Source organism: Triturus cristatus, chromosome 8, assembly GCF_964204655.1.
Source record: "Triturus cristatus chromosome 8, aTriCri1.1, whole genome shotgun sequence".
Classification (NCBI taxonomy): Eukaryota; Metazoa; Chordata; class Amphibia; order Caudata; family Salamandridae; genus Triturus; species Triturus cristatus.
Window position 1 is genome coordinate 813576899 of NC_140591.1, and position 27696 is coordinate 813604594.

General features: G+C 42.0%; 1 protein-coding gene across 1 annotated transcript in view; it reads right to left on the reverse strand.

Moving 5' to 3' along the window:
- NALCN (sodium leak channel, non-selective) overlaps window positions 1–27696 on the reverse strand; it is a 2843734-nt gene that overhangs the window by 36785 nt on the left and 2779253 nt on the right. Inside the window, exons 39-42 of the mRNA XM_085622267.1 lie at window positions 19483–19576; window positions 10815–10947; window positions 8459–8574; window positions 1087–1244 (exon numbers count right to left, since the gene is read on the reverse strand). Of these exons, the coding sequence (XP_085478393.1) occupies window positions 1087–1244; window positions 8459–8574; window positions 10815–10947; window positions 19483–19576 (501 nt within the window). The remainder of the gene's footprint in view (window positions 1–1086; window positions 1245–8458; window positions 8575–10814; window positions 10948–19482; window positions 19577–27696) is intronic.

The window sequence follows — 27696 nt, forward strand, 5'->3', positions numbered from 1 at the left end:
TTGTAAGCTAATTTTACCATTTTAAAGGAGAGAGCACAAGCACGTTAGAACTTGTTAGCAGTGGTACAGTGCACACAGTTCAAAAAGCAAACAAAAATGGGTTCAGAAACTAGGAGGTAGAAGGCAAAAATGTTTGGGGATGACCCTGTAGAAAGGGCCAAGTCCAACAAGAACATTTAAATATTTTTAGATTTCTTTTAACCATATAAAGACTTATCCAATGCATTCCAGAAGAAAACTAAAGCTTTACTCACATTTAAACATCAGATGAATTTTACCACAGCTGAAAAAGTAGAATAAGAAATGGTATTCAAACTGACGTTTTTGCCCTAGCCTCTTGGTGTCCTCTTTGGCACATCACTTGTATGATACAACATAGAGGGGCAGAATCATACATTGAAAGCACGGTGTCAGTTGTGCTACGGCTCACCCAGAACTCGATTCGCAACGTCTCACCATTAGTACGAAGCACTGTGCACAAACTGAATAATTACGCCCAATTATGATAAAAAATATGCTGTCGTCAGCTCAGTGACTGGTTGCACCAGCGCTCAGAGAAGGGCATTAGTGAAACACAGAGTGTGGTTCTCCCTTGTAGGTCACTGGATTTTCCTCGTAGGTCTGTAGTGTGTCACTGCACCATCCTCCCAGGGATGACTCCAGGGTCCCTTAAAATAGTTGTCATAATATTTTTAACTGCCTGGCAAACTACATAATTAAAAGTCACTAATGGTTGGAAAGGTCTTGGCACTACTGCCATTACTGATCATTATATTGTAAGATTTCAGTCAGAACCTGACAGTCGTCAAATATCCCTCTCTTGTACCACCTTCAACATCACCATGATCATATGTTAATGTTTGCTTGTCTGAAACTCACTAGTATGATAAATATTTGTCCTGATATATGATGTGGGATTATGAATGTATTTATGTTAAATACATGGAAATCAGCCTGATGCCAAAATTTAGGCTATTATCTTTCTACTTACTTGATTGATTGATGAGTTACTGCATTTGTGAAGTGTAGGAATACCAGATTGTCTTGGTTACATCGCTACACAACAAACACTTTCACAGTACATACCTGAGAACGTCATGAAAAGTAACATCACCACCGCTGTGCAATCTCTCCATTTCATAGCACATGTGTTTGAACAACAGTTTGTCTTTATCAAGGTCCACCTCCAATCTCCCACGGAGCAGCCTCAAGAGAAACTTTACGCGGAATGTAGGAATCACACCCTGAAAAAATTGATATAGGTCTTCGTAAATATTATATGTTTAGATAATTCTAAATGAACTACCTGGTTACAAAAGGTGAAGTCACTACTCAAATCACCAAGGAACTGATCAAACAAACCCACTTTTGGTGTCAATTGTAATTAGACCCACCAAGCAACAAAACATCCACTGTAATGGTATATGGAATGCAAACAATAAAGCAAGTAAATAAGCCAGCAATTGCTGATGATCCACTCTTTGCCACCGCAAAAGGAGGCAATGTTTTGCACAGAATAAAACATAGCTGTTGCCTATGCAATGCTCACACAGGAAAGTGAAGAGTCCAACTGAGAAACCATCCAAAGTTTCAAAAAAACACAAACACCTCCTTGACATAAACCATACTTTGTCCTGCTATACCATATCTTGTGTGAAATATTCCTTTAAAGAGCAACTTCATCACACAGGTGGCCGCCTGCTGATGAGACATTTATTTTGAAGTCACTATGATTATCGAAGGAAGAGCTAATGGTCATGATAAGCCTGTTTTAAGGGGTGCGTTTTACAGTATCATCTGAAAAGCTATTGGCGTCCCACCTAGCTCATGAGGTTTGTGAGACCTGGGTAAATATTGGGTGCTGAGTGCAAGGCATGAGACGAAACATATCTCTTGAAATGTTGTTGTAGTACAGGTGGACCTTTGGGCTAGAAGCCTTTGGCCCATATTTATCATAGTGTTGTGTCGCCCTTGTGCCATGCAAGGGGGGTCAAGGGCGACGCAACTCTAAAATCAGATTTATCAAGCCAAACAAGGTCACCTTGCATGACCCTGCATGGCTTAATAAATTTGAAGTAATGTAAGGCAGCGGAAATTGTTGTTTTGTGTTACTCTGTCCGATGAAAGTGTTCCATAGGTGGAAAGTGGGTGTTCCCATGCATTCACCAATAGATTGTTATGTATCCCCGGATGTACCATTAGTTGCAGACCTGTGAATGCATCAAAATGCTATGCCTCCCCAGGGGAGGCGTAACAAGGAGAAATATCTTTATTTCTCCTTTTGATTTCCTATTTCTATGTGTGCTGCCTTCTGCAGCACACATAGAAAGAGGAAAACGCCTCTCAGGATTCTGCTTACAATGCAGGCACCCTTGTACCATGGTGCAAGGGTGTGTACGTTGGTGCTAGGCAGCTAAGAGTGCACCAGCACAAGCAAAGGGCAGGAATGCGCCGTGTGATGTTAAACACAGCACATTCATGTCCTTTCCCTTTCATGCAGTGTAGCACAGCAAGATGGCTGGCTGTGTTGCACTGCATGAAAGTATGATAAATATGTCCCTTTTTGTGCAAACATACATAATCTAGCCAATGCAAACCTCAGAGAGAATGCACAGTGGCATTCTGATGACTCTACTCATTAGCCACAAAGAATTGAAAAGTCATGCATGGAGATCACTACAACCAAGTGACTGAACCTTCTTGTGAAATTACATAATTACAAATCTTCTTTTGTTGACGTAAATGGTGATACCCTCAAGTAATAAAGGAGAAGACTTGATCCCTCCAGAAAGTTCTTAGTACATCATGTATCCAAGTTTTGGCCATAGTGGAGTTGAGGGGCAGGATATTCACTCAAAGTGGCTGGCCAAATTTCCAGGCCCAGTTGTCAAAGGTGCTGGTGCATTGCTCTTGCTCCTGTTTTCTACTTGCTTTATCCCCATTTTCAGGGCTTTTTTCCCTCATTTTTTAAATGCCTTCTCCTTGCTTTTCCCTCATTTTGTGAGTGCCTTCTCCTTGCTTTTTCCCCATTTTCAATGCTTTCCCCTTGCTTTTACCCTTGTTTTTTGAGTGCCTTCTCCTTGTCTTTCCCTTTTTTCATTGCCTTCTCCTTGGTTTTCCCCTCCTTTTTGTTAGTGCCTTCTCATTGTTTTTCCCTTCTTTTCACTGCTTTCTCCTTGCTTTTCCCCATGTTTTTAGAGTGCCTTCTCCTTGCCTTTCTTAATTTTCACTGCTTTCTCCTTGCTTTTCCTCCATTTCATTTTCTGAGTACCTTCTTCTTGCTTTGTCCCTCGTTTTCATTGCTTTTCTCCCTGTTTTTCCCACTGTTTATTGAGTGTCTTCTCCATGCTGTTCCCTTGTTTTCATTAGTTGTCTCCCCGTTTTTCACTCATTGCCGCTCCTGCCTGCCACCTGTTTTCGCACATCCCACCTTGCCCCGCCCACCACCTCCCAGTGCCCCTCCCTCCTCCCAGGCCCTACTTAATGGAGGCCACAGGGCGGAAGCACTGCTGGTGTGCCTAAGGCAAGCCTGTCTGCCCCTGGACCATGCCCAGTGCCAGGAATCCAGGCCCTCTGGCCACCTACAGATACTCCACCGCAGAGCTCCAAACTCTCAACCCCAGTTGCTGTAACATCAACTGCTGCCTCACATCTCCTCGATCAATGTTAGGACCCCTCACCTGCCGCCTTTGCCTCTTTTCCTGCAACTCAGGACCTCCTGCCCTCATGGAAACCATCACCACACCCAGCTCAACGACCACAACCACCCCAGAATTACCCCACTGCCTCCTGCTCAACCCCCAATCACTCTGGAGACACACCACTGAAGTCTGGGACATCATCACCACCCTTCATCAGAGAGACCTGGCTCAACTCCTCCTCCACCACTGATATCGCCACTGCGACACCCAATGGCTACCAGATAAGACATTGGGACCGCACCAATAAACACGGAGGGGCATCGCTATCATCCACAAAAAAATATCCACAATATTACCACCTAAGGCTACACTAAACCATTCATGGAGCACTTCAACTTCTAGTAGGTGGCAGAACGACCATCAGAGGCACCCTTGCCTACAGACCCCCAGGACCATGCCCTGGATTCTGCAATGCCATTGCCGAATCCATTGCCCCACTTGCAATCGACTCCAAACATTATATCTTCCTCAGTGATCTCAACTTCCACCTCGATAACCCCAAAGTCGCAAACACCCCCAACCTCCTGGAAAGCATGAGCAACATCTGCCTCACCCAACTGGTAACCAACCCCACACAAAGCACAGGACACATGCTTGAAGCGATCTTCGCTGCGAGCGTCAGAGTCAAGTACAGTCATGTCACCGAGCTTACCTGTACAGACAACACCATCGTCCACTTCACAATCGAATGATCCTCACACACCACTACCAAGCCTCCCAACTACTCGCACTGCAGCTGGAACAAAGTGACAGAGATCCAATGAACAGACACCCTCAACACCACCGATCCCGACTTAACAACTAAACTAGAACAGGCTGTCGAAAACTGCTCCACCTGGATCACCAACTGCGCCAACAGAGTCACCCCTATCAAGCCCGCCAAGACTGAGATCCACCAAACAAGCTAGCTAGTATACACCAGAACTCAGCACCATGAAAAGCGACTGCAAACATCTAGAAAGACAATATCACATCACCTTTAGGCCCACTTCCAAGTGTCCAGGACTGGGATGATACCACTTGGGGGCAAGACTCACAGCAGACTGAGCACAGGTGCTGGGTTCAAGATGGTTGGAGCCTTTTCTGTCCCTGAGACTCTGATCAGGAGGCCTGGTAACTAGCCCCAGAGTCATTCTGGTGGTACTGGGTTCAAGTCGCCGGTCCAGCCCTTTCACTGAGGTAGCATGGCATCAGGGCAGCAGAGTAGCAGGGCAGTAGGATAGCAGTCTTTCTTGCAGGGGAGCAGCACAGCAGTCCTTCTGAGTCTTTCACAAGTCCAGGGGTGTACTGAGTATTTCGGTCTGAGGGCCCATTATTTATACCTGGTTCCAGCTTTGAAGTAGGAAAAGGTCCTAGAGGTTTCCACACCTAGAAGTGTTTGAGATTTCCTGCCTCCCTGCCCCCAGCTTGTCTGCAGTCACAAACCATTTGTGTCAAACCCTTTGTGAGTATTCCCAGACAGGGCCTTTGTGATTGGCAAGTGTGGTAGGTGACAGCTCCCCCCCTCATCAAGGCAGAGATGGCCCATCCTTCCAACACCTATTTCCCTTTGTCTCACTGTCTGGGAGCAAAACACAAAGACCAACTGCCAGCTACACCTAGTCATGTGACCCAAGATACAGGCTGAAGACACTAAATGGTTGGACAACAAAATGCCAACTTTCTAAATTTGTCATTTTGAGTTAGAATTGTGATCTAAAATCTGAATTTACCATTAAGGAGGGCATTAAAGTACAATTCTTTAGACTCCAAACTCGACATTCCTACTTGCAACCTATAGAAAATTAGCACCAATTAATTGTAATAAGGTAACCAAATCTTATCCTATGGGAGTGGTAGGCCTTCCAGTAGTGAAAACGAATTTAGGAGTTTTTGATTACCAGAACATGTAAAAGTTAAAAGTACATATGGAATTTTTGAAATACATTTCTAGTAGGTGGCAGCCCTACAGACCCCCAGGGACTAGTATGAATGAGTCACTTGAGGCTTTTTAGAAAAGGGATAACAATAGCTTGCTTTAGCTAAACAGGCATCTTTCCAGACTCTAAAAAGTAAATGATTGCTGCGGTGACTATCGGAGGAGCAAATTTAAGAATCAAGATTTCTTTTTAAATCTTAGCTGGATAGCTTTGAAGAGGAGATCCTGAGGTACTGCAATTTATAACAATTATTATCTCAGGGATGGTCAACTTTGTGAACAGAGAAAAAAGATGGTTTGGTATTTTGTAAAATGGAGAATTGGGTATTTACAATAAGAGCTTTCTGCTTCAGCTTCAATTTGGTCAATTTTGAAATGAAAGTATTCCACACACTTTTTGGTACCCTGGAATAACTGAATTATTAATAGAAGAACTAAACAGTTTATTAAAAATGTTCCTTCTCAAGAAAGGAGGTATTGGGCAGTCAATTGTCGAAAGAAGTACTATTTTTTCGGTGATTATGAGCAATTTATAATTTCTGGAACACCCCAAAATGTGATTTGTACATACATCTAACAAAATGCAATTCCTCTGTTCTCTACTCCAACTATTCATGATGCTCTACTTTTCAAAAGGTGAAAGCAACTCCCCCTAAAGATATCACTCCACCTTCAAGACCAGAGAATATATAATAGGGAACACGTCCAGACACAATGCAATAGTGAAAGTTATTCGTATTACCAGATAGAGATTCATGTGCCTGCATCAGGGAATGTGTCAACATTAGTTCTTCACATTTAAATTAGCAGACCTGATGTGGGGCTGAGGTGTTGTTGATGTTGCTCAGAACAATGCCATCAGCAAAAGACTATGACTTATGGTCAAATATGGGCCATCTCTCGGAGACCCTAGACAACAACTATTCCATCTTAGGGTGGTCAGACAACTGCCACTACAAATCCATCATCTACCGTAGTAAGCAGAAAAGAGCAGCTGTAGCCTTCACGGTGTGTTGCGGACACATATCCAGATAATCACTATACAGGCACATAAGATATCATACAGGAGTGCACGTAGTAATGTAATCAATTGGGAGTCTCCTAGCTATTGTGATCAAATGAATGATCATATCTACACCTCTTCCACCAAGTGGCTTTTGTAGACTCCACAGTCATATGACGACTGATTTACTGTCACTGCAGTCCACATATGGCTGTCAGCAAGGCTAGGAGTGGGTGCAGTGGATGCATCATTGCTTAGACCAGCAGGAACAGACACCTCGGTAGATGCCAGGGGGTTAAGGAGAGGGGACTCAGAGTTACAATGACTTGCACGCTGTGTACAGGCATAGTGATATGAGTCTTAGTCCAACAGTCAGAAGGGAACAATCAAGTACATTTTCCCTTGTTATCACAATCCAGGAGATGAATTTAATATGCTTGGACAAATAGCATCAGAAATGCCCTCAAACTTCCAAGAGGTATATATATATGTACTGGCCTTCATTAACTGGTATGCCAGGCTAACGTACCTCTTATGGCATGCTGAGACTCATTCAATGTTAACGCCATGCCTAATGTTCTCCTCTAGCGTGCCTACCCATAGTTACTTCCTCTGTCTTTATTAAAGTCCTAATCTTCTGCAGCCTCCACCTGGATACCTTATCCCGTAGCCTCAGTACACCTACTGAGAAGAAAGGCAGTGGTGTCTCTGGCCTTTATCCTATCCCCTCCCTGAGATTACGTGAGCTGGAAGTTGCCATGAACCCCATTGTTCCAAATGGTGTTCCTAATGGTAAATTCCACCTCATGCTCGTCACCCTGCTAACCCCAACTTAAAGCCAACATCCGACCAATCCTCCCATGCAGAGTCCAATCACAGCTATTGTTTCCCTCTATTGTATTAGGTTCCATTACTTTTATTGTGGCTGTTTGAGCATCGGACATGCACATTGATGTTTGTCATGACTGCTGGCTCAAGGTATGTTGAGATCATGCATGTAGAGAAACATCTCTGAAAAGTCCATGTAGAGGGTCCACATGCCCCATTATTGGAGGTAGAACAACAAAGCCCGTGATAAATATTGCTGTTAAAATATTATTATGTCTGAGAAAGTAGAGCCAAGTCATTAAGGTAGACAACAACATAGTAGCATAGCACCCATTCCCTAATAGGATGGGGAAAAGAGTAGGGTTCAGATGGTAGCACACAGCACCACACCATTGAAGTCCACCACAGCGTGTGCATCTGTGTGGGGCTACCCTATGATGAAGCATGTCACCTTCGGGTGAGTGAGGGCTCTAGTCTTAAAAGGGATTCTTTTTTAGCAGTACCATGAGACACACACTTCGATCATAATACAGGACTATTTCTGATAGCGTATCAGTTTGTTAGTCCGTTTGGAACACCAGGCGTACTTCGATGTGAGTTGCATAGTATAGTGAGACTAGTACGTTCCTGGTTGGACCTGTCCTCCAATCCCCAGTGTGAAGACTGTATTCTTTATTCACACATGATGTGTAGATGGGGCAACATTATGAAAGGATTTGACATACTCAATATTGATCAAGACAATCAAATTCTAAGGCTCTGCAGTTTCAGAGTTAGAGTGCATCAAGGAAATTCACAACCTTTAAATCTGAATTATGTATGTGAGTGTAGGTATTGCAGTGATATGTCTTAGATGCCTACGACAATGATTTGTTGTACCATAACAAAGACTTGCAGCACACAAGTTAACCAGAGACGATTACTAAATAAAAATCATGCACATGAACACTCTTACATAATTTATATACTTTGCCAGCGCATAGTGGATGCCAATTATTTTTATATTACCTCTCGCTTATCATCTACCATATTCCAAATGATTTGGTAATGTCGAAGATCATTGTAGCTTAGAAGCTGGTCTTCTTCAGTTGAATAAAACAGGGAAAAGTTTTCCACAATTATAGCTAAAATAAAATAAATGAAATTTAACAGGTTAGCATGTTCCTGCAAAAGATGCAAAGTTTTCAGTTAGCGGCAATCTGTCTTTCCAAAGTGATGAACCTATTCACAAAGGCGTCTACATTTATAATGAAGGGACACATTTACATTGCACTCAAATTGCTCTGCAGCTACAAGGGCCACAAAAATACCATGAATGTTGTGAGGCTTTGTTAATAATTGAAGTTAAAGAAAAGTGCTTTTACTGTGGGACAAAGTGGGTAATTTAGAGTTTGGTTGGTCGGAGAAACTGCTGCCAGTTCTCTCGTCCTGAGAAACTCACAGTTCTCCCTCCTCATTTAGAAGAGACCTGGTGTGGTGTTAGGGGTGGGCTGTTGCTAGCGGAGCAGGACAAATGCTATTTTGCATATGGCTTGTTCCTGTCCGAGGTACCTATGTGGGCGAAAAAACAGAATGGACTGGATTGTAGCCTGAGTGATAACCAGTGGCTGAGATGAATTCAAGCTTTCCTTCCATTTCTTAGTTTATTGTAGCTGACGCTCTAAGTCCAATAGGTATGTCCAGACATAGCTTCTGTGCTCACTGTGTGCTAGGGCTTAAGCTATACCTCAATGACAAGTTTAAATTGGCGAGAAGAACTTTGTGTTTACTTCTGTTCTTATCATGAGGGAGCCTGGCCTGGAAATTCCGACCGGCTTGTTGCTATTGGAGAAGGATAAAAACTGATTTGGATATGGTTGGTCTCTGTCAATAATGGCAGCGTGAGTGAAAAAATGATCGATAGAATGTGGCCCAAAAAAATAGCAGTGGTTGAGATTAATTTAAGAATTCCTTCCATCACTTTGTTGTTTGTTGCCTTTCATTCATTGGGTGCACTGGACTATTTAGCATGGTCCTCCTGATGCATATTTTTCCCTTCCCCAAGTCTACCATGTGAAGGATGGCGGACTGGGGCGAGAAAAACAAGCAATGTCCTTTATGCTAATGTACAAAGCATCTAATATATTCAGTAGTCAGGGTTAGTTTTAAAGATGCATATAGAAGTCAATTTTATTCTTGTCCAATTTTCACTCTAACATATCCAGCCAGTATGTGTTGTCATCCACAACACAATTTACTGTTCTAAGGCTTACATATGTTAAGTAATGATACAAAAAGGTCAAAGTCTGTGTCAGTTACAGGTTTAAGTTTGGTCTTACACTTTTGAGTAATTTTACTACTTTTGGCTAGTCACCATTTACAATTGTAACATTACTCAAAAGCGTAGAATTACATGTCTCCACCCCCTAAAATGGGGTTCAGGCAAACTTAGGTGTGTAATATACTGCAGCCAAAAATGAGCAGTAGTAAGTTCAGTACCCCACCTGGCTAACCACTGATACTGTCACACCCTCCGGTAGCAAGAAAAATTGAAGAGAACTTAAAATGGAACCCTGTAGGAAATAATGTCAAAATAAACTAACTTATTTTGACTTATATATATGTAACATGTTTACTTAGTTCTACTTTTAAAATAAACATATGAAATTAAGCTACATTAATATTTAACTCTTAATGGGGTCCTAACTGAGGGAAAGGTATTTGGAATTAAGGATTGATTGTTCTTTTTAGCCAACTTCATGAGACTATGTTTCAGACTATTTCAAATGTTTCCCTTAAATGATCAGGGGAAGGCAGCACAGGTATATAGCCTCAAAATGATTACTAGAATCAAGGTTTGAATTTAGTGAATCGGGACCCTATTTGCTTATCATAAACTATAGAATCCTTACATATTAACTATGTTCACTGCTCACGTAAAACCATGTCGCCCAAAGCAGGGATGTTGAAAGGGGAAATGTTTAACTCGGTAGGCATCAGGGTTCTCAAGGAGTCACAAGTATTATTACCCTAGCGACTGGAAAGAAGATGAAAGGTCCAAGATGTCTGCCACATTATCAACCCGTGGGGTCTCTCCGCCAGGTTGACTCAGAAAGTGTTCCACTGAGTGGCAGGTGAATGGCAGGTGAGTGCCGTTCACCTGTTAACCACCCGAGTGACACTAACCACTCCTTTTAGTGGTAGGTGAGCAGAAGTAAAGATGACTGGAATTCGGTGTGGCAACCTACTGTGTGCTCTGTAGTCGTAAAATGTTGTGAGAGCACAGAAATAGCACAGAAATAACAAGCGCATCACTGTGGGGGCAATCTCACCCAATCACAATAAAGCAAACGAAATCATTGTATATGTCTTCCATTTTGCTTACCAACAAGCAGATTCAGCATGATGTACGCAATGATGATGTAGAATGAACAGAAATACATGAGGGCACCTGCGTAATTTCCGCAATCTGTTTCCCAATACCTGCTGTTATCTGGCGTGCAGAACGGAGGTTGAACCTTTTGAAAAGAAAAACACACCCACAGATCATTACCCGGTTAATTGAGAAGAACCGTCTGTCTACAAAAGCAACATCACAATTTATAATGCATTTCTGTCAAGTGTATATTCACGTCTCTTCTGACTACATAACTTTTACCGGTTAATCTGCATTGAAGATTTTCCCACAATGCATTCTTAGCAAAGGCCAATTGTGATGCCTTGTCAATAAAATACATTATTGGCACAATTTGCCTATTAACGTGAGAAGGTATCCAAGTGCTTGAAGTTTGGGTTGTAGAAACCCCAAGTCTCACTTACTGTGAGACTCGCACATTGATTTTGTATTGTGCTCTCACTCATCAGAGGATAAGGCTCACACCAGGTGACAAGGGAGAACACGTGGCCAAACGACTGGCACCAGGGCCGGCCTTAGCACTAATGGCGCCCAGTGCAACAATCATTTTTGGCACCCCCACACAATATGACAGCCTCCCCGGATTCTCTCACTATCACTGTGCAAAAGTGCCCCTCATCCTGTGATGGGGCAAAAAATAAAGAGTAACGTTATATCACGCTACATAGGGCTGCAAAACGGCCAAAACTTTACAAGCAGTTCTAATCAGAGCTCTGCTGCATACATAAGAGCAGTAGAGGCTTCAGAGACTCTCCCACTACCGGGGATCCCTTCAGTTGACAGAACCCGCCACGCTGGACACTGCTGCTCCGTTACTTTTGGAAGCAATAAGCCTTTTTTGGTGACTTTTCCGTGTTTTTTAATTAATTTTACAGTTATTTTGATTTTTTTTTCAATTCTCTGATGACACTTTTCGTGCTGTCATTGACGTAAAAGTTTCTATAGCATCACTTTCTGTGATGTCATCAAATATGCTAATTAGCGTTGCATGTGGGTAGTATTGCCCAATACGTTTAAATATTTCTCAATCAAGTTTTATAATTCGGTGTGCGAATCGGGCTGTCAGTTAGGTTAGCTTCCCTTTTTTGGGTGGTATCCATCTTGCATTCAAGATCTAGCACTATGGGCAGCTGTTTTGCTGTCATTTTAGAGGGCGATTTTAATGCTAGATTAGGTTCTGTGACCACAGAGGTCGACCCCTTTCAGCTGCCGGATGTGCCTACTCATCAAACCACTCTAGACCAGAGGGGAGGGAGGTTCCACAAGGCTCTGGGCAACTCGGGTCTCTAGTGTTGTTGAAGTGGTGGGCGACCCGCATAATCAGCCCCCTACTTTAGTGGGCTGGGGTTGCAGCTCCACTATTGATTGTGTACTTATTTCCAGTGATTTGGTGCATTGTGTCTATTCAGGAGGGGTTATAGAACCCTGTTATATCGATCACAATCCAAATGGATTGGCATTGAATTTACCCATTTGCCCTCGCCGCTGTGGAGCTCTAGGTGCCATGGGCCTTTCCCTGCAAGATAAGGGCTTAAGGCTTAAATGGCGGGCTCGATAACCCCACCCTGACAGAATTATTGTGGAGGGAAAATCTAACCATTTTTTGAAGGCCACCTGTTATATTGTGACTCATCAGGCCTGATACTCTGGATGCCTTTTGACCTCAGGCAATTTAGTTAGAACAATCCTGTTTAGCCGTTCCAGCTGAACGGGTAGAGGAAACAGGAATGGTTTAATAAAGAATGTCGTATTGCCAATCACAGGATCTTGGAACTGTTGAATGCAAGACCATGTGATCAGCCACGTATTTCGGCTGCCAGATTGGTCTATAATAAGGCTATACAGAACAGGAAACTTACTCTAAGGAGAAGAGATGGGAGCACCTAGTTATGTCTTGTAGAGCCAGGGACACCAGGGTTTTTTGGGAGATTATCAATAGTAATCTGGCATTTCTCCACTTGTCAGACACTCTTGGGACCAATATCAACCCTGGGAAATGGGTGGCCCATTGTGAAATTATTTACTCAAACTCACCTCAGACTAGGGTGTCATCTGACGAAGTATCTCCCCAATTCCCGCTGAATACTGAATTTGAGCTCTATGAAGTTATATTAGCCATTTAGACCAGCCCTATTAACAAGGCTCTTGGGACGGATGGGGTCCCTATGGACTTATTCAAGGCTAGCATTGAGCTCTGGGCTCCCTCATTACTAATGTTCTTAATGCTGCCACCTGTGACAAAATCCCTGAGTCATGGAAGCGCGCAATAATATTCCCGGTTGTTAAGAAAAGCAGCATACAAGAGCCCTGTTGTAAAAGCCTCATATCATTATTAGATTCTACAGTGAAGATCGCAGTGCGGGTCATTCGCAATAGAATGTAGGTGTGGGTTCAGGAGAATAATGTCTTCTGCCTGGAGCAATATGGCTTCAGGAAAGGTTCTGGAGCCTTGAAACAATGCTTAAACCAAAACCTAATAATCAGAAAGTACATGATAGCTGGGCAAGGGGTACTCTACATGGCCTTCATGGACCTGAGCATTGCTTTCAACAGGGTCAGCCAGTCCAAGCTCTGGGAAATTATAATTCAAATGAATCCACCCCCTAAACTGGTGGTGTTTTTTCACGGGCACTGCACACAGAGGTTAGCGCTTCAGTGAGATACGGCCCTGAGGGGGAATGCACTGAAATTTTTTACTCTCCAGAGGCATCCAGCAAGGTTGTGTTCTGGCCCTGATATTGTTTTTGTCGAATATCAATGGCCTCTAGACATTTTTAACTACTTATGGAAGGGACATGCCCATAGTGATATCTGCATTCATTCCGGCCCTTATGTATGCAGATGATGCCGTTTTGCTCTCCCATACCTCTAATGGCCTTAAGGGGCTTGTAGATGCCTTCGTGAGATTTACGTATCGCCTCAACCTGGATACCAACACCTCTAAGACACACTTTATGGTGTGTGGAAGGCAACTCAGTAAATTGAGGCTGATAACAATCAAGGTCAAATCCATCGGGACAATTAGTGAGTTCCCATATTTAGGGATTTATTTCGACCCACAAAACCGTTGGGCACCTTGTCTTTTCAATCACTGTTTGCGATTTAATCCATATTTTGAGGCTCTATTTAAACTCTCTTCCAGCGTAGGCAGCAAAACCATACTGCCCTTGTTGGAAGTGTATAAATAAAAGTGCCTACCCTTGTTGACTTATGGGGTGGGTATTTGGGGTTACCAAGATTGTTCCAGGCTACAAATTGAGGAGAACAGTTTTAGTAGAAGGTTTTTGGGAATGGCCCGGAACACCCAACTTTTTCATGCACAAACAACTGAACTTACCCTATGTCAAGGTCAAGGACACAATCAGGTTTTCCCCTATGCAGCTATGGATGGCGGTTTGGAACAATACATTTACGTCCCTCAATCGTGATGTGATTCAGGATTGTCTTATTTGCGAGTTTGGCTACAAGATTCCGTGGCTTGCATATGTCAAGCGTTTGGCCTCCTCCATATGCAGACCTTATTTGTATGCCTCCCCACAGGCGATGGGTAGGGGTAAGCATGTTAAAATTAGAGTGGGTTATTTTCTAACCGCCAAAGAATCTAGAGAAAGGTAGGCCATGGGAAACACCACCCTGAGAGATTATTTGAATATTAAATCTAAGATTGGGCCAGATTCACACTTGTCATTAGTGAAGAATCCGGGGAAAGATCTCTTCTAACGAAAGTCCGTATATGATCCATTAGGAGCCCCTGCCCGTGTTATGGCTCTCCACACAATCCCTTCAGTATCTTATTTTACTATGTATTTACCATCCTCATGTTGTTTCCCATTTTAAGAAATTGGGGTCTGCGCCAGCATAGGCCGGCCCTTTATTTCTTGTGAATGCTACCGGATCCGCAGTTTGCTTTGCTGTTGACGCTTTCTTAAAAAATGCCCTCCTATGGCAGAATTCAGCAAAACCATTAACCAGTTTCACATTTGTTGCTAACTGTACTCAATGACACATCTTCTTTTTAAATGTTTTTATTGTGTATGGCTATGTAGTTTACTTATTCTATTTTTATTTTTGAGAATGCGTGTTTCATTCTTTCATGACAATCTTTTCAATTTATGTGAATTTATTACATGAACGTCTTCATTTATGGATCTTTTATGGTCATTCTTTGAGCCGAATAAAGAAATGTGTATTGTATTTACTCTTAAGAATTGTCAAAGCTAGAGATTTCTGGGGTTGTGAAAATGGGCAGTTGATGGAATCCCTGGAGACTAGAGTTGAATAGAGAATGGAAGGCCTGTCACCTATGCAATTGCTTATGATTGAACACTGTTCAACACACCTTAAACATGTCTGAGTTGCCAATATATGTATGGGAAAGAATTGCTGTTGACTTCTTTGGTCCTCTTGACAATGGGCATCACCTAATGGTGATTATTGATGAATACTCCTGTTTTCCATTGGTTTAAGATCTCTCATCTATCTCTCAAGAAAAAATTATTGAAGAGATTAGATGGCATATTTGTGACATGGGGTGTTCCTTTGATCTTAAACTCTGACAATGGCTCAACTTTCAACAGTAGAGAATTCAGAGACTTTCTCAGTCATCTTAATGTGAGGCTTCGGAAATGTACACCTCTTTGGCCACATGCCAAAAGCCTTGTTGAATGTTTCATGACTACACTCAAGAAAGATGTCCAGCATGCTGTGTTAGAAAAGCTCCACCTTAAAACAGGCTTACATTCCACTCTTAGAGCTTACCGTTTGACCCCCTCATTCGAAGACAGGTGAAAACCCTGCTTCATTAATGTTGGGAAGAGGCATGATGAACAAGTTATCTCAATGGATCAACAAGAAATCTATCAATGAGAATGAAACTCGCAAAAAGGACTTGGATCACAATCAGAAAATAAAAGAATAGGCAGACAAGAGCAGATGTGCTAAGGACAGTACTTTCACCAGAGGAGATCGAGTGTTTGTCTGTCAGCCGTTTGGCTCATCTCTCGTCAGTTCCTGATGTCGCTGCAGAGACTGGTTCTGCTGTTGTCCCTACATCACCAACACAGGTCATGGACACTTCTCCTGTCTGTTCCCAGTTTCTGACAGCACGATCAGGAGGAGTGATTAGATCTCCAAGAGGGCTTATTAAAGAATTATAGCTGTATATATTTGAATTTTTATTTTATATTATTTAACAGAGGGGGAGATGTAGTGTTGTGTGAGTTAGCAATGTGGGAACGCTTTTGGCTCCTGATGGGCTCCGTAGAACTATGACGGAAGTGGTTGAATGTAGTGAACTGAATCCAGATTTAGAATGTTGAGTTCACTGTTACATGCAGAAGAATAAAGACGTGTAATACCAAACTTCGTATGTGGCATAGTCAATACAGGGTAACCAGGCTGTGGAGGACGCTACAGTATGCTGATGATATGCAGGCTACTCTTTATATTAGCAGTAGGGGAGAAAGTTCAGGGCAGTTCCAAGTAACCTTCATCTCGTGTAAAGTAGATGAGAACAATTGGGCTAAAGCTTACTGGCATGAAAAGAGAGAAATATCTTTCTGTTCATGTATGTGTGAGTGTAGTCAGTGTCAGGCAGATGAAAGACTAATCTTAAGTCTCAGCTGGATAAACAAAGTTTTCAGACACAGCTGCTTATCCTGACAAGAGAATTTTCAATTTCATTGAACAAATGTATTGCCCTGAAATGGCTCATATACCAAAGTTGCCAAAACAAAACATGTGTTGAGTGATTTGTTCTCAGACTAAGAATATTGGATGTACCCTATTGCTGATATTAAAGAGAGAAAAGGAAAAGTAGAAGATCACCAACTCAAATCTTAAAATCTCAAAAACATCTCTGGAATTGTTTTTTTTTTAACTTACATGACTTTTGACTCATGTCCTACTTGCAACAATCTGATCAAGTGTGTAGCAGGATCCATCCCAGAAGAATAATAAGCATCTCCCTGTCTTTATACATGCAAATGGTGCATTGACCACAACTCATAGGCAGGTCTAGCCACTGTGGGAAGCACAGACACCCTCTTTCAGTTAGAGATCTTGATGTATGTCAGTTTGCCAAACAGCTACCCTAACCAACCACTTCTGATGAGCCTGACCAGGCAAATATTGCAGTTTAATTATCAAGTCCAATTTGTTAATTTATTTCTGTTGAATAGACTTTCTAAAGTACATTGCAAATCTTTTCTATATTTCCTTTTAGATCTAGCCCATAGACAGCTGTAGCTTTCTTGACAGCCTCTTGTTTTCCAAAATATTCATAATAAAAATTCATGCAAATAGGGTTTTTTAGTCAGCCCTCTTTACTCACAGGGCTAGTCAAATATCACTCAAATTATACACCCTTTATTGAGAGCATAGGATACTGGCTACTTCAGTCACTGGAATCATGTATATATAAATATGTGTGGATGTCAGGTCTATATAGTTAGCCCTCACATTGGTGTGTTATTCCCTCAGACCTTTTGCCTTCACCACTCTTTTACATTGCTGAACTCGTTACGTTAGTATTAGGAGTCTATGCACTTTACCCCTGCTAACCAGTGATGAATGGTGTGTGCTCTCTCCCTAAAACATGGTTTACACCTAATTTGCACATTTAAATTATGTGTAAGTCCTTTTATTCATATATATTTATGTATTTTGACTATTAATTTGTCTTGAGGTGGGCAAGACAAACACCTACAATATCTCAAGTTGTTACTAGATGCCCCTCTTAAGTCAGATGTAAAAGGCTGAAAAGTTGTTCACCAAGCTGCAGTACCTCAATTCATTACTACATGTTCTTACCAGGTCAGATGCAACTGCTTCAGGAGATGATGAATCAATATTGCATCTTTCAATAAATGAATAAAAGGACCTTTCATTAAATGTATTTATCTGCTTAACTGCCATTGATATTTTGATTCTTCTCACTATAACACACACCATAGAGCAATGTACTTTGGTCAAGCCTCAGTCACAGTAAAGTTAAATTGAGGCTTTACTTCTTTTCTTCTTTTTACTTTTTTAAATTAGTCTTTCATTTCCTTTCAATTAGTGGAATGCGAAAAAATGTAAGGTTGATTTGTTTTGCATTTCACATTGGGGATCTGGTATAAAGTTAGTGTTTCTGCATCCTTATTTTAAAATAAGATACTGACAGTGCCTAATCGGTAAAAAATATAAGTGTGGGAGCCCAAAGTTCCCCTCAGAATTCCACGCCCAACGCTACTGAATGTGGGGGTGCCAAATACCAAGGCTACCTGGTCTTGATTCCACCTGATGCCTTGTTAATCCACCACACACTTCCTGTCTCTTAATCTCAATCTTACAGTTTTTTGTTTTTTTTTACCTCTGCTTGGTTTTTCCATCTTCATCTTTCTACTCATTTACCTCTTTTGTTGTCTCTCTTGCTCTGGATCAGTCTATTGAGAAAAAATAAGTCCCGGCCCACTAAAATGATTACCGGTGGGTCCCCCCTGCAATCACTGGCTCATAGTAGGCAGTGGAACTGACCTTTCTCATTTTCACCATTCGTAAAGATGACCATTCAGCAGCCTGTACTCTTCATCTTGGTAATCAAGTTGGAGATTCGTCAATATAGCATATTACCTTTAACATCTGTCTTGCTTTAGTGGAGGTGTCTATGTGTGTTACGGCTTAATGCTGAGGTCTCTCAGGAAGAACACTCAGTTTGAATGTGTCAACAGATAATGAGCAAAGTTGAGGATGTCAGTTGTAAAGGAATGTTGAATCTTCTTGTAGGATGATAAATGAATGTCTAAAGAGAGTGAAATGTCTGCAAATGCATTTAAACATGAGGTATTCCAAGGATTTGTAGCAAGGTTGGTGGTCAGACTGCCAGAAGCTCGACACAAGACCACTATCACTGCCAGGATCCTGGATCCTGGCTGGGCGGCGGTGGGGAAAGTGGTGGTCTCTGTAGGCAATGCCGACACCACCATGCAGATTTCAACCTGCCTTACTGTCGAACTTTTAATGTTGGCGGAAAGGCAGGAAAGGGGTGTGCATGGGGACACATGTTGTCTGTGCACTGTGTACCATGCATGACATGGTTCATGGTACACAGTGCACCGATGTGCAAGAGATGGTGATACGGCGGTGGCATGTGTTGCAGGCTCTCTATGAGCCGAAGCAGGCTGCCGCTGTGGCACAGCTGCTGCAACACCATCCGTCTAGTGGTTAACTCGTAATGCGGCGGTCAGGATGCTGCTGACTTGGCGGGGTACTCCTGACCGTCGCAATGGCGGTCCAGCGGTCAAACTGTCAAACTCGTAATTGGGCCCTAAGGGATTCTGAATGGTGAATGTAATGGTATTTTTTACCCTATGTTCTAAGAGATGGCATTCAAAATGGTTGCTGTGAACATCTAACATCTTTAAATAACATGTAATTTATGGAGCATTGATATAGACACAGGAAAAACAATGTAGATGAAGTAAATTATACATTTATGGTAATGCCAACGTCATACTCAGCAATCCACCATTCTCTCCCCAATAAACTGTATCTGAAAAATAATTGTATTACTAAACAAGCTCTGTAATTAGATGATAAAGATAAATAGTTCGAAATTACTAGACCAGTGCAACAATTATAATAAGGCAGAACCTACCATGCAGTCATGCATAATTTTGTTCCAGTCTTCCCCAGTCACTATGCGAAAAAGAACTGTGATGGCTTTACCAGCCGAAGAAAAATTTGCATGCCTGTTTGGAAAAAAAATATTTTATAACCCAGTGTTTTGCGCAAAATATTGATAATAGAGGTTTAGATGCATAGAACACACTTGAAATTGGGTGCACACTCGGATTCTCTCATTAATGTGCACACTTGGAGAATAGCTTGCATTGTGCAAACAAAAATGAATTGGCACAAAACCTTCTACACGTTCATGAGCGCATAAATAACAAAGATTAATTAACAAATCATATGCATGGTTACACTACTGCTCCCTAGCACGAAAAGATACAAGATGCAGTAGACCGCAGAGGCCACCTTTGTGCTTTTTTCTATAAATTATCCAGTGTTTTTTATTTTTACACAATTACACATGCACTGCAACTTTAAACATTCCAACATATACAAGCTGTTCACAACCCTATATTGTTTAACTTATGTATGAATAAGGTCATATTTGGGGTACTTTTTACTTTGTTCACCATTGAAAAATACTTGAGCCAAAAATAAAGCAAAGTTCTGTTTTGAGTAATAATTCAATAATGCAATACCTACTAAACTCCCAAACTGTAACACAGAAAGAACCCAGTTGCTGCTGGACATTCACTTAAACAGTGCATAGTAAATGCATATGACAAACGGCATTGGAACACAAGTGTATGGTGTCTATACAAACAACTCTCTCTTAGTATGTAATGCAAACACCGAAGTGTCAGCGCTGTAAAATTAAATAAATTAAATCAATGATGATGTATGAGAAACTCCAAGTGCCCTGGTGAAAAGGCCAGCTCTTTTGTCCTTTGTGCGGCCTGTTGTGACCCCTGATTGGGACTGAGCCCTGAACAGGTTCAAGCAGTTGCATGTGCAGTGTAAAAGTAAATGCCCTTCTGTTTCGAAGCAGCCCCTGATGTCACAGACCCAACCGACAATAAGTCACAACAGTAGGTTGGCACTAAAAGGTGTATCAAAATTAATGGTCAATTTTTTGCAAAGTGTCTGTCAAGACTGCATAAATCTTGCCCAATTACAAATATATACTGCCACGAGGAAAGGGAGTAGTTACCTGATATGCTTTTGCCCCACAAGAAACTCAAAAAATGGCCTAAACACGATGGGCCAGATGTACAATAATAGTGCTTGCCAAAAGTGGTTGCAAATTGCGTATTGACTTTTTACGACCGCTATTTTCTGTTGTGACTTATGTAATAATAGGCCAATTTCCAAATAACGAATTGCAGAACTCAAAAAACGACCTGCCTGATTAATATTAATAGGGCAGATTACAACATGTGACATCCTTTGATTGGCTACAATCACAGCGGTGGTGGTCGCAAGAAAAAGAAGACCACCATTCCTGTGATTAAATTCCAATGCGGAAAACTTTTCCTTAAAAGCAGACCGTGTTCCTTAAAAGAACCGAGTGCGTTTAAAAAACAACATGTTTGCTGTTTAGGAGGACTACAGTGAGAGTAGGCAGTGGTCCCCTGGACCACTACCTACTCGGGCTAAAGCTGCCACCTCGATTTCCAAAGGGGAAATGGTTGAAAGGGCACCCCTTCCTTCGTTTAAAAACCTACTACCTCAATTTAGGAGAATAAAACAACTTTTTTTTAAATTTACAACATCATTCAAAAAATTTACTTTTCAACAACTAAACATAATAAATTAATTTAAAAAAATACCAATATGATTATGCATTTAATTAATTAAACTCAAACAAATAACAATCTAAAATGTATAATTTATAGTAAACAAAATAATTTGAAATAAAAATGTAAATATATAATATATGGTTTATTTATAACAAATAAAATAAAAATATGTATTTATAAACTCTATAAACATTTAATAATAATTGTAACATTAAAATCAAAGCAAAGTCAAAATCAAAACTTGGAGAAAATGTACAAATGTTGGCATAGGGGAACCGGATATACTATTCCAACTGCAATCCCACAATCACTAGAGAAAGTGCATAAATAAAGGGTGACAAATGTACTACTCTGACTCAGATCACCCAAAAAATAGAAAAAATGCATTAATCAAGGTGATGACATACTATTCTAAGCTCAGGCACAAAAATTTAAGAAAAATGCATTACTTTGAGGCTGTTAGGTTAACTATTATATCTCCAGTCCAGCAAAATCTGGGTGAGAAAAGTGGATTATTAGTTGGGGTGGGTGGTTGACCACCATAAGTATTATTGTCACTATTCTTGTAAGATCAAGTAAAGGTTTAAGTAATGTAAACCTCAGCTCACCCTTGATAGCAATGGCACTGAGCAGATAGACTTAACTTAAGAGAAAGTGCAAAGCATTTAGAAGTATCAAACCAATTACAAAGTCGAAAACACAGCACAATAACAATTCTTCTCCAATTTAAAAGAGAGTATTTTAATGAAAAAATTCACACCAAAACAAGAAAAATCCAATAAGAACACAGGAGATACTGCGAGTATCTGGTTGTGCTAGACAGGGGAAAGGTTAAAGGCCAACCACAATGGAGAACGGGTCAAATACACGGGTCAGATTTGCCCTGGTCGGAAGTTACCTTAACAGTTACAACATTTCAGAGAAGCGAGAGTCTTCTGCGGGTCAGTACTGCAGTCTGGATCCGAAGACGTGCTTGTCGATGATGGGCTGATGATGGACAAGGTTGAGGTGAAGCCATTGACAATGGCGGGAAAGCTCAGAGCAAGAAAAAGTCAGGAGTTTGTGCTCAAGAAGTTGTCAAAATCGGTTTGGATGCTGCTCAACAGCGGGCCCAGTGAAGCTTTCTATCTTCGGACTTAGAATCTTTTCTGGAAATTGGAGTTTCTCAGCATGGCAAGGCTGCAGGCTATAGCTGAGGAGGGTTCACTGTCGTCGGATGCTAGTTGGTGTCGGTCCCACTGAAATGCATGTGCTGCTGCAGAGAAGAAACTAGTGGAAGCTACAACGAAGTCTGGCCCACTGACGATGCACCCTTAGGATGTCAGGTTGGTCCCAGTCCCTTGACAGTTTACCAGGAAAAAGTTAGCAAAATGTTTTAAGTCCCAGGTGTTTAGGCTTAGGCATAATGAGAATACTCAGACACCAGCCAAGGGTTCCAGGACCTCTGGAACAACACTTGGGGGTCAGGACTTACTCCAACAAAAGCCACCAGCAGGGTCTCCGGCAGATCCAGTTGAAAGTAGTCAGCTGGGTTCTTTCAGGAAAGTGGATTTTTTTTTTATAACTCTTTTTATTAGAGAACAACGTTATTGCGTTGGTACACGGTATTGAACACATTGGTACACACATGATTGGATAGAATGCAAGTTTTTCAAACAGAATATTAGTCACTTATATAGTATTTTATGCAGGTTTTTAATAATTTGTTAATTCTTGATCATCGGGTATGAGAGGGGCAGGGCGAGAAGGGGGAATGCAGATGTTTCCGCGATATGTATTCCATTTAGACCACACCCTGGTCCATTTCTTTGGACACCCTCTGGAAACATACACTGTTTTTTCTCTGAACATGCACCAGTTCATGTCTCGCTTCCATGATGTTAAGTCAGGGGCCTCCCTTGCCCCCCACATTCTGGCAATGTTACGCTTTTCTATCATGTACCCCAAGGTCACCCACAATCTCTCTTAACTACTTAAGTCTGCTGGCCCACATATATTTAGCAAACACGTCCTGGCCTCAAGGCCCAGCTCTTGACCCACAACCTTAGTCATACATCTCAGCACACTCATCCAATATTTATGAATGTCGTCATATTCCCACAGAATATGTAGGAACTTGCCCTCCTTCCCACATATTCACCTACAACCCACGTCCTCTCCATACCCCATTCGGGCCAAGGCTCCCTCGAATAGTATACTCTATGTAATTTTTTTAATTGTATACGTTTGAGTCTGGATGAGATTGCAACTTCCCTTGGAGAGGCAAGTGCCTCAATCAAGTCCTCATCGTCCAGGTCTAGCAGATCAGCCGTTCACTTCTCTCGAAGCTGCATAAGGGGATCTGCTACATGGTTGATTAGTTTACGATAAGTAAGAGATATTGATTTATTGGACATATATTCATCCAGGAGTCTGTCCTCCAGTGGTGTTGCTTCTGGGAGGGTGTCCCCTGACGGGATACATGAATTCAGGGCATGTCTCACCAGAGAATACCCGAATATCTCCGATCCTGCAACTCATATTTGCGTTGTAATGTGGAAAACTCTACCACTTTACCCTCCTTCCATATATCGCCTACTTTGGATATTCCAATGAGGTCCACCAATTGAAGCCCTTAGAGTTTCCAAGGGTGCCCAACAAATGCGAGTCCCACAGAGGGGTGGACCTCATAATTTTCTTATTCCAACCTAGACTTTTGTGTCCTGAGTGCCAGACCTGAACTGAGTGCGCCGTGGGTCCAGTAACATTCAACTTGGCAGGTCTGGAGTACAACGCCCTGGTGTATGAGCCCCCCGGTAAATGCCATCTATCCATCAGATACCTTGGGTCTGCATGCGAACGATATATACCCTGGTTGATTGCCACAAGTTGCGCGGCCCAGTAGTAGCTCTTGATGTCTGGGAGTCCAATTCCACCATCATGCCAACTCCTCACCAATTTGGTAAGTGCTATCCGAGGTGTTCCCCCTGTCCGGAGGAGGACTCTTTGCTCTTTTTCTATTTCAGCAAAATAAGTTTCGGGGCAGGCGAGTTTTGCAAGGTGTACAAGAAGCGGGCCAGCGACATCATTTTAAATAGGGCTGCCCAGCAGGGACAGCAGGAGGGACCTCCAGTGTTCCACGTTGCTTTGAAGTCTACGCAGAGGTGGCAAAAGGTTGCGCTCATCATACAACTCGGGATCTGCAGTGATATACATGCGAAGATACTTGAAGCCATCTTCGGCCTCCATCACTCTACATCCAAAGGGCAGGCGTGGAACAACCCCCCCCCTAAGCGCATAGATCACAGATTTTGTCCAATTAATGGCATACCCGGAGTATCTACCAAACGTAGTAAAAATATTCATAACTCTGTTTAACGAAGACCACGGTGATGCCAAATATAGAAGGAAATCGTTGGCACACCGGGAAATATGATCCTCCTATTACTCTGACCATTTCAGACCCCTTACGATCGGGTCCCTACAAATCCAACTCGCCTGGGGCTCAAGTGTCAGGGCAAAAAGCAATGGGGACAGGGGACAACCCTGTCTCGTTCCCCTTCCGAAGGTAAAAGTCACTGATTTTCTGTTGTTCACTACCACCTGCAACAGCGGTTCCGAGTACAGCAATTTCACCCATCTAATAAATCCCCGGCCGAACCCCATTTTTTCCAACACTATGAAGAGATATGGCCATTTGATCGTATCGAACGCCATTGCAGCATCTAATGACATCACCACTGCTTCCTCCCTGGGTGTTGCCACTCTCCCTAATACCCCATGGAGTCTACGTAGGTTTAGGGCGGTATTTCTTGAGGGCATGAATCCAGATTGGTCCGGATGGACCAGGTCAGAGACCACTCCAACCAACTTTGTAGCCAACAGTTTGGCCAAGATCCTCGCCTCAGCATTCAACAATGAGATAGGTCTGTTTGATGAGCACTGTTTCCTAAGGTTACCTTCTTTGTGTATGACTACCACAGTGGCAATACGCTGATCCTGAGGGCGCCGGCCGGCCAGGAAAGGGGATTTCTTGCAGTTTTGTGCCCCTGTACTTTAAACGAAGGCCAGTCAAATAACCCTTGGAGTCTACTTCTTTTTTATGGGTATATGTAGGGGCAGGTCCAGCCTTTCAGTCTCCTCATAGGTCTCAACAGCAGGGGCTATACCTCTGTCTTCCTTAGATACAGTAGTGTTCTGCCCAGGGGTGCATATTTGAACTATCCTGTGGGTGGGGATGACTCCTAGTCCCTTTCTAACCAATAGGGAAAACGTTCCAGGGAAAACCCTACCCACTTGTGCAGCTGTTCCTGTGTGCCCTACTGCAAACAATCCTATAGTGCCTTTCCCCACCTAAATGCAACATGGCAGAACTTTTCTGCCAATGCAGAGCTCCTTTGCATACCCTAGAGGTGTAGTCAGTGAAATGAGCAATTCCTTCTCTATGGTCACTCAAAACCAGTACTGGGTGCAGCTTCCACTGGGATTAGTGCCTGGCAGACCAGAGGGACAAAGGAAGGGAAAGGCCAAGGTGTCAGCTACATTTGCCTGTGACAGAGTAGGCCGCTTTGAAGTTACTTAAGTGTCATCCTGTCAGAGCAACAGAACACCTCCACACACCCAAGTTTTTTGTCTCAGCTCTGGGAACAAGTTCACACCTCATTAAGGCGCTCCTGAGTGACAGCTGGAAGCTCATGCAATCTGGCTTCTAGAAGCTTCGGCAGGTATAAGATGATTTTTAAAAGTGGGCTTGTAATAAATATTTATTTTAAAGAGTCAAACAATCAACTTTGTAGTTGTTTCCTAAGTGGCAAATAACATTATAATATTATTTAATTTTAATTGTATATCCCAATGTTTCCTCAATGCTTCTCTATTGAACAGTTAAACGTTCTATAAGGAAAATAACTGTTGGTGTTTTGTCAATGGAATACATTAAAATTTTACATGTTAAATACCCTGCTCCTGTCATATTGGGCATTAAAGCGTACTTACGGATGACTTACTAATATTTAAAAGGAAGGTGTTATTATGACATGTCGAAATTGCAGTCATGTTTTGCACTGTCCCTCTACTGATGGCACAATGGGCGTTGAAGTCCACTAGTGATATATAACTTACAGGCCCTAGGCACACTTTGTACAATATACCAGCGACTTATAGGTAAGGTAAATATACTATTTACAAGTATAGCCAAAGTCAACATGTTTTAGGGGTCAGAGCTCATGCACTGGGCAAGTTAGCAGAGTTCCAGTGCACAGAGTAAAAAAAATCAGCAGCATCAGTCCAAAGAAACATGGGAGCGACATGCAAAATGAAGCATTTTCCTGCACTGAGGCATTCATTTTGAGGGAAAGACATTTACTCTTCTACCTCAGGTCCCACAAACATAGAGTGAAGTTGAAAAATCAAGGATATGAGATTTACTATTTTAACTCCATTTCAACAGAACTTGAGGAACGTGCATAAAATAAATAGGTGAGATTTCCTGTTTGAACTTCAGTCCAACAAAACTTGTGAAAAATATATAAATAAAAGGGGGTGACATTTAATATTTTACCCCAGTCCTGCAAACATTGGCAAAGTGTGTGCATTTAGGGTGCGGTATTTACTATAATAACTCCAGCCCAAAGTACATATATGATGGGGGACATATTTACTATTCTAACTACAGTTTCACAAACTCTGGGGAAAATAAATACATAAAAGAGCTTTAACCCTTTCGATGCGCATGACGGAACGGTTCCGTCATGCGCATCGGTCGCGCTGTGTGTATGACGGAACCGCTCCGTCACGGCCCCACCCGCGCAACGAACCTTCAGCACGGCGCAGTAATCCGCGCCGCGCTGAAGGGGTTAATATTCTAACTTCTCTCACAACTATTGGGCAAAGAGCATAATTGGGGGGGGGGAGGTGAGATTTAGTATTCTAACTGCAATTCAACAGTGATTATGGCAAGTTTATTAAAAGGGGTAGTGGTTTACTATATTTACCCCAATCCCACAAACACTGTGAAATGTACACTTTTGGGGGGGAGGGGGGTGAGATATACTATTCTAAATCCAATCCAAATACAATTGTGGATAGTGTATACATTAAAGGTGTGAAGTTTACTATTCTAAGTACTGTTTCATAAAAATGGAGAAAGTGCACAGATAAAGGGTTTAAGGGATGAGACTCCACATTCTGACCCCAGGCACTAAGCACATGCTTAAGGTCATACATTTAGTGAAGGGTGGTGAGATTTACCACTCTAACTTCAGTCAAACAAAAAATGGGAAAAGTGCTTACATGAAGGGTGGTTGATTTAATAATCTAACCCTACTCTCCCAAAAATTGGGGAAAACGATTAAACTGTGGGGTGAGTTTTAATCTTCTAACTCCCATCTTAAAAACATTGGGCAAAATACTTAAATAGGGGTAGGCTTTCTATTCTAATGCCAAACTAAATAAAAATAGGGAATGTAAATAAATATGGTAAGTGACATTAGAGAAAGTATGTAAACTGTCAGGTGGGC